This window comes from Pseudorasbora parva, chromosome 10 (assembly GCF_024679245.1).
Source record: "Pseudorasbora parva isolate DD20220531a chromosome 10, ASM2467924v1, whole genome shotgun sequence".
Taxonomy (NCBI): Eukaryota; Metazoa; Chordata; class Actinopteri; order Cypriniformes; family Gobionidae; genus Pseudorasbora; species Pseudorasbora parva.
Window position 1 is genome coordinate 379452 of NC_090181.1, and position 8465 is coordinate 387916.

The 8465-nt window shown below is 44.5% G+C and overlaps 1 protein-coding gene across 2 annotated transcripts in view; it reads right to left on the reverse strand.

Moving 5' to 3' along the window:
- Positions 1-8465, reverse strand: part of dync1h1 (dynein, cytoplasmic 1, heavy chain 1) — a 109998-nt gene that overhangs the window by 67421 nt on the left and 34112 nt on the right. For both annotated transcript variants that reach the window (XM_067454810.1, XM_067454809.1), the window contains exons 32-41: positions 6518-6756; positions 6092-6248; positions 4735-4962; positions 3351-3581; positions 3136-3276; positions 2830-3063; positions 2539-2745; positions 1697-1818; positions 1096-1261; positions 317-480 (exon numbers count right to left, since the gene is read on the reverse strand). In XM_067454810.1, the coding sequence (XP_067310911.1) occupies positions 317-480; positions 1096-1261; positions 1697-1818; positions 2539-2745; positions 2830-3063; positions 3136-3276; positions 3351-3581; positions 4735-4962; positions 6092-6248; positions 6518-6756 (1889 nt within the window). The remainder of the gene's footprint in view (positions 1-316; positions 481-1095; positions 1262-1696; positions 1819-2538; positions 2746-2829; positions 3064-3135; positions 3277-3350; positions 3582-4734; positions 4963-6091; positions 6249-6517; positions 6757-8465) is intronic.

Below are 8465 nucleotides of genomic sequence, written 5' to 3' on the forward strand. Positions count from 1 at the left end.
TTTTCACGAAAACTCCTCCCAGAGAATGATCCACTCGCTGACCATCTGTTAGTCACCCCTAGGGGCATTTCTCACCGGAGCTGGCCTTTAGAGCAAAAGCTCACTTCATTTTGATTCGATTTTCAACAAAAGACATTTTTAAATTTTACTTGTATAGTAAATGCATCTTGATTTAAGAATTGTTAGATATTTCGACTGGAAACAAGACAAGATTCCTGAGTAAGAAGAGCATGTTTTGCAGTGAGGCAGAGACGCCTCCAACAATAAAGCAGTCTGGAGTCCCTGATCTACAGGCCTAGAAACGCCTTAAACCCACCGATCCTGGAAGAGTCGGAGCGCTTCATGAGCCCAGATGCGGATCAGACCCTCGACCGGAAGCGTCTCCAGCGGCCGCAGAGCCTCGAAGATGCCTCGGACCCATCGGGTCATCTCTCTCGGGGAGTAGATGTAGTGCGGCTGTGTGTCCTGCGTGAACCGCTCCTGTTACAAACATTAAAAGAGCAATCAATCAATCAATCAATCAATCAATCAATCAATCAGCTTTATTTCTATCGCTCTTCTCCAGCGCCGATTGTGTCAGAGCAGCTTCAGTGTTAAACAGGACAATACTGCAGCAGAATTAGATTGGGCTAGTTTATTGAATTAAATATGACCTAATTAATACATTTAATTTGTATATTTAGTTGAATAACTTGGATCAATCAAATTCAAAAACACTCAGCCAATGTGCCCGATGCTTTCACTTGATGCAAATGTTTGTTTTTGTGATTAAAATACATAAAGTATTACCAAAACATCTGTCTTCCTGTGTGCAGAAATTTGTTTATGTAGCCGTGACAACAAAACGCGTGCATGCACGCCTGTGTTAAGAGCGCTAGTTGCTCCGTGCGCGCCGCACGCCAACCCCCAAGCCTTGCACTTCTGAAAGTCTGAATAATATACTTATATATTAATTACATAATATACTTATATCTTGTTATTGCGTTTAAATCCGCTTGTCCGTTGGGCAAGTATAATTGTCTTTTACTTGTCCCTTAAAATAATCCGAAGCGTTAATGTGGAGCCCTGCAGAACGTGCTCATTTCCAGTGCAAACCTGAGACATGGTGTAGAACTCCACCATGGCGGCGGTGAGCGGCTCGGCGAAGGTCCTCAGCGAGGGGATCAGCCTCAGCATGGCTCTGTTGAAGGTGCCGTAGATCTGCGTGAGCGAGGCCGGGCCGGGATAGTCCACATACACCACCGGCACATGGCGCAAGAACCTGCAAACACACACACGAGTTAGGCATCGCTGAACACATCTCTGCTAAAAATGCCCCATTCTGTCTCGTTTCCAGTCCAAATATCTAACAATTCTTAAATCAAGATGCATTTACTAGATCAGTAAAATTACATTAGATATTTATTCTTGTTTTGTCAAAAATAAAATCAAAATGAAGTGAGTTTTCTGGTTAAAACAAGAAAGATTATTTCTCTCACCCCATTGGCAGATCGTTTTGCCTGTTTTAAGCAGAAAACTCTCTTCATTTTTATTTATTTTTTGACAAAACAAGAATAAATATCTCCTGTCGTTTTACTGATCTAGTAAATGCATCTTGATTTAAGAATTGTTAGATATCTGGACTGGAAACAAGGAAAAAAAAACTAAATAAGAAGGAAGCGCATTTTAGCAGTGCATGTGAAGCCGTGGTTCTGACCTGTAGGAGAGCGGCTTCCGGCCCGGGTCTGTGGGCGGGTTACAGGCGCCGACGAACTGGATCCGCTCCAGCTTCACCCACGTCTGGTCGGAGGTGCGATAGAAGCCGCCGTGCTCCACCATCTGAACACACACACGGGTTACACTCCGCACACACACACAGGTTACACTTCGCACACACACACACTTACTGATGCTCACACACTAAAAAATGCTCTTCTTATTTATTATTTGTGTCTCGTTTCCAGTCCAAATATCTAAATATTCTTAAATCAAGATGCATTGACTAGATCAGTAAAACGACAGAAGGATTCATAATTCGGATCGCCAAAGTCTCGTGATTTCAGCGGTTTGACTCGCGGTCCGAATCATGAATCGATTCACTGACTCATAACGGTTCGAATCCTGAATCGATTCACTGAGTCATAACGGTTCGAAGCTTTGTTCTGAAATCGGCCATCGCTATATCAGTCGTTATTTAGTGTTTTTGCGCACTAACTCTATTCTGGCCTCTTCATCAATGATTGTAGAGCCGCTGTAGTGAGATGGGCTTTGTAACGACGTCTTTAGTGCCTTTATGGGTCTTGAGAGAGGAAATGACATTGGTGTCAATGAAGGCCTTTCTGAGCCATCGGATTTCAACACTAATATCTTCATCTGTGTGTGAAGATGAGCGGAGGTCTGACGGCTGGCCAACCACAGGACGAATTAATCACACTATTCACACTACAGGCTGAACTAAGAATTGTTAGATATTTAGACTAGAAACAAGACAAAATGACCAAGTAAGAAGAGCCTTATTTGCAGTGCACCAGCACACACACACACACACACACACCGCACCTGTCTGATGAAGGAGATGACCCGCTGCGTGCCGTACTTGTCCATGTCGGGCAGGTTGATCTCGTCACAGAACAGCACCAGCCACTTGCCCAGCTGCACCGGAGCCAGAACCACACCGTTAGGAGTCCGGCGGTACTCGCAGTAATGATCGAACGTCTTCAGCAGCAGCTCCGGGGTCGTGGCGCTGGAGAAGTTCAGGCCCACCACCTGCACAAACACCAGAGCGTCTCTTTAAGCCTCGGACACCCTGAGAGAGACGAGCGTGCATCAGGAAGCCATGGATCCACTCACCTCCATGTCTGGCAGGGCTCTGAGCGCGCTGAAGAGGGTCATGGTTTTGCCGGAGCCCGGCGGGCCGCACAGCACCAGAGGCTTGTGCTCCGCCAGCCAGGTGTAGAGCAGAGCTTCGTGCCGCACCGTGTCCAGCGTGGGCACCACCACATCTGGAGACGCCACCTTATGGGTCTCCACCTCGATCTGAGGCACCTTCCCCTGCCACGACTGCCACTCGCCCATGATGGAGACCTGCGGCAGAGCAGCATTAGTGACACACACACTCACACACACTCTCTCTCACACACACTCTCGTTTCTGCACCTCATAGTCGATGATGGGCACGTTGGGTGCGGATGGAAGGGTTACGGTGGTGATGCGGCGGATGTATTCCCCGAGCTCGGCTCTCATCTTCAGCCTGCTGTCGCCGGAGAAGGACCACAGCACGGCGTAGATCAGGTATTTCTGTGCACACGGTAAAGGTTAGCACACACGCAACACACACTTCATGCACAGGTGAGATCCGGTCACACACACACCTGCATGTACTTCTCCAGCTGGTCGATGGGCATGGGGAAGTCGGGGTGGTTGTTGTTGTAGAGGGCCACGTTGCGGCAGGCCTGGTGCAGCATGGAGAAGAGCGAGCTCAAGGAGCGCAGCCGTGTGAAGTCCATGATGTGCTCCATCTTTGAGGCGTGCTCCAGCGCTTTGATGACCAGCCCGGTGGAGGTGAAGTACGGCTGCAGGATCGCAGACGAGTCTCTCTGGATCTGTGGATCAAACACAGAGACACGGGAGTGAAGGACCGGGAGAAATCATTTGGCGCATATTTCATACACACATTAGTATCTAAATAAACCCGTCTCCGGCGTGACGAGACTGATCCTACATGTATTCATACTCTTGTGTAATCGACACGCCATCCTCAGTAAACCCGTCTCTTGCCTGATCCCCAGAACTCTCGAATATTCGGCTCTAATCTGACCTCTGAGCTGTGCGGTGTCCAGAATAATAATCCTCCACTGTGTGTTAATAGGCCAGAGGAGAACTGAGTCTGGTTTCTCTAAGGTTTATTTTTCTCCATCATGCCCTGATGGAGTTTCGGTTCCTTTGGTCGCCTTTGGCTTGGCTTGCTCAGTTGGGGACACTAACATTTCAACTACCGTATTTTCAGGACTATAAGTTGCATCAGTCAAAAAATGCATCATGAAGAGGAAAAAAACATAAGTCGCACTGGACTATAAGTGGCATTAGGGCAGAAGCAGAGCGGGAGCTGTGCATGATCGAGCAGTTTGAAGTGAGTGAGAAGCTTGTGAGGGACTGGCGAAAAGCAGAGGTTACTTTAACTGCAATGAAGAAAAGAAAGACAGCTAATCGCAGACTGAGAGCAAGATGGCCGGAGCTGGAGGAACGCGTCCATAGGTTGAACTCAGCCGTTGCTGTAGATGGAGCTATACGTTTATTCCTGTCAGTCAGTATGAAGTAAATTTGATATATAAGTCGCACCTGACCAGAAGTCGCAGGACCAGCCATACTATGAAAAAAATAAAAAAGTGCGACTTATAGTCCGGAAATAACTAAATTAACTGCATCAACTACATCACTGATCGACCCACAGTGTCTCTCTCTGATAAATTAAAATAAGCTGATAACATCACTGTTTACTCCAGAACGACTGTACAGCCAAATCTAATTCTGCTGCAGTATTGTCCTGTTTAACACTGAAGCTGCTCTGACACAATCGCCGCTGGAGAAGAGCGATAGAAATAAAGATGACTTAACATTTCTCTCAATGATCTCATGACTTTATATGCCAGTCTCTGCTGTACTCTTTTAAAGATCTCATTGATTTACCTTATATTACTCCGGCAATATGAGCCATAAAGCCTGCTGTATGAAGTGTGATGCGGTTGCGTGTTGTACCTGCAGCATCGGTGAGGCGGCCTCGTCGCCCTCGTCCTCCGTGGCCTTCCTCATGCGCAGAGCTTCGTCTTCACCCTCGTCCAATGGGATGCTCCGCAGACGAGCCAGGAAGTTGTTGAAGATCATGTCTGTGCTGAGAACGTCCTCGCTGAACCAGACCATCCCACAGCGGGACACGGTGGCCAGAGTGGCGTACTTCAGGTCCTGCACCTCGAACATGATGCGCACCTGTGTGACACCATCAGCATCAACAAACTACAGTCTCTGCAAATAGGTATGACTATGTGAATGAAGGTGTGAATGGGGAACAATTCTATGAAAGCAAAACAAACAAAAAAACATGCTTAGACAACACACACACAACCCCTGCTGCTCGTGACGACACACTGATGTCTTAAGACACGAACCGATCGGTTTCTGAGAGAAACACAACAGTATTTGTTTTTTTTCCCCTCATATGAGACGAGTCTCATCTAGTGTTCCCATCGGCTATTACTGCCGTCTGGTAAGATCAAGCTGGCGCGATCACAGATATATATATATATATATAATACTCAGAGTCTGCGCGGATCGGTCGAATGAGGCATCTACTTAATATATATCTATCTAGGATCGCGCCAGCTTGACCTCATCAGACGGCAGTAACAGCGGATGGGAACACTAGATGAGATTCGTCTGATATGAGGTAAAAATAACAAATACTGTTGTGTTTCTCTCAGAAACCGATCGGTTCGTGTCTTCAGACATCAGTGTGTCGTCACGAGCAGCAGGGTGTGTGTGTGTGTGTTGTCTAAGCATGTTTGTTTTTGCTCTCATAGAATTGTTCCCCATTCTCATCATTATATGACCGACACACAGCAACGGCTGAGTTAAAAATCTTCATTAGTGTTCTCCTGAAGAAACACACACACCTACATGTTGATGCCCTGGGGTCAGCAGATCAACATCAGGCTCGTTTATGGGGGAACTATCCCTTTAAATCAAGATGCTTTTACTAGATCAGCAAAACGACAAGATATGTTTTCTTGTTTTCTGCAGAAAAATGTCAAAATGAGTTTTTCCTAAAAACAGGCAAAATGATCTGCCAATGGGGTGAGAAAACGTTTCTCGTCTCCAAACAGAAATAAGATAAAAAAATTCAATCAGAAATCAGATTATTTCTCTCACCCCATTGGCAGATCATTTTCCCTGTTTTAAGCAAAAACTAATTTTGATTTTATTTTCAACAAAAGCATAAATATGTCGTGTTACTGATCTAGTAAATGCATCTTGATGTAAGACTTTAGATATTTAGACTGGAAACCAGATGAAAACACTAAGAAAGAAGAGTGTTTTCTGCAGAGGTCACAGGTCGTACGTTCGGGGGCAGGCTGAGGCGCTCCCCGTTGGGAAGGGTCAGGAGTTTGTTGTCGTCCAGCACAGAGTTGAGGTTTTCGACCCACTCCGGATCCACGTCGCCGTCGAAGATGATCCACTGCCTCTTCTGCAGCTCTCCACGCACGTTATCAATGATCCTGCACAGACACCGCATGAGATGAGATCGAGACACAAGCCGGCAGTCGCTTAAAATAAAGACTTCGATGTTGTTTTAAAGTTGGTTTGAATAAAGATGAAGATGTTTTGGGCCCTTGGATCACGTGCCTTTCCTGGATGCACGTTTTGTCTGTATAAATGCATTATTCAGTGCCGTAATGTGGCCCGACTAGTTCACTGAGACAAAAATGCATTTGCCCACATCTCTAAATGTAGGAGAGAAGCTGAATAAGCCCGAGATGAGACTCACTTGCGGAGCACGTGTGTGAAGAGCCCGTCGGTCCACTCGCGTGTGTTGGGGTCCAGCGTGCCGTACAGATGGTCTTTGCTGATGGCTTTGGGGTCGATGATGTGGGCCACGCCCTCCAGGCCCTCCAGCCGCTCCAGGGCTTTGAGCAGAACTCTCCAGGCCATGGTCTTCCCGCTGCCGGACGGCCCCACCATCATCAGCCCGTGGTTGATCTGAGTGATCTGGTACAGCTGCAGGACCTGAAAGAAACCAGGAGGACGAGCTCAGTGTCATGGATGAAACATTTGCAGTCAAAACTTCAAACATAAATTCTTAGAAATTGCTTTTAACACCAATATACATACTGAACTGTCCAGACATTGAAGGGTCTACACACGCTTTATTTTTAGATGAGGGAAATACACATGCGCTATAGATATGATAAAGTCACCGTCTCCGTTATGCTATCTGTTACGGAGATCTGTTACTTAATTATACTAAATTACTGTATTTCAAATGTTTATGGATCATCTAATGTTGTTCAGACGATTTTCCTTCTAACAGAACTCCTGCTATAATCATCTAGGAGTTTCCTCCTCAGTCAGGTGACCCGATTGACACGGCTGTCCGTAGGTGAGACGTGCTCACAATCATGCCAGTTATAGGTCTAAATGATTGCATGGTTTTCTGCCAGTATGCAGCTCAAAGCATAGCTGGGAGTCAAAATGATCACATTTTATTTTGTCTCAAAATCATTATTAATATTATTATTATTTAGACCAGCTCATCCTGGAGTGTCTGCTGAGCCGTGTCAATTGGTGTCTCCTGAATTTGCCTCACCGGCTCGCCATCCTCAATAAACCCGTCTCTTGCCTGATCCCCTGAACTCTCGAATATTCTGCTCTAATCTGACCTCTGACCTGTGCGGTGTCCAGAATAATAATCCTCCGCTGTGTGTTAATAGGCCAGAGGAGAACTGAGTCTGGTTTCTCTAAGGTTTATTTTTCTCCATCATGCCCTGATGGAGTTTCGGTTCCTTTGGTCGCCTTTGGCTTGGCTTGCTCAGTTGGGGACACTAACATTATGATCAGAGTTATTCAACTAAATATACAAATAACATTAATGAATGAGGTCTTATTTAATTCTATAAACTATCCAAATCAAACTTGTTTCAATATTGTCCTGTTTAACACTGTGAAGCTGCTTTGAAACAATCGTCATTGTATTTATAACGATTATGATGAATATTCAGATTTTAGGAATAGAGGGTCCTATAAGACCCAATGCTCTTCTGTAAGTTGTACTCAGGGTATCTGCAGGTTTCACCAAGTCAAATTTAAGACTTTTTAAGACCTTTTTAAGACCATTATGAATAAAATTTAAGACCTATATCACGCAATAAAAAAACATGCATAGGAAATGCAGAATCACTCAATTAGGCTACTTAAAATTATATTATTTAATTTATTTAAATTGACCAAAATTAGTTTTTATTTTGTGGTGGTCACTTCCATAGATTTGCAAACATTTGTATTTTTTTTAAATAATTAGGATGCAACATTAACCATATTATTATGTTAGATGCACAATAGTCACACATGGCAATAAAACTGACAAAATGCATGAATCTTGTTTTGTTATTATCAAAAAAGGCTGGTTCAGTTGTGTGCGATCTATCTTTAATAACACGATCTTGGGGTGGGAACCAACATCTTAAAAGTAAACCACAGCAATAATTGCTTAATATAAGTAAAACGTTTTCAAGTGATTACGTAATCAAGTAATCAGTCAGTAATAAAATGTATACTTATAAACAAATGACAATAGGACAAATAAATACAACATAAAGATACATATCAACAATGAGGAGCACGCCACTGTTTTTAGAAATAGGGTTTATTCAACTTCTTTAGACATTTAGAAATGTGGGCAAATACATGGCTCAGTGCATGCATTGTTTTAGTTTGGC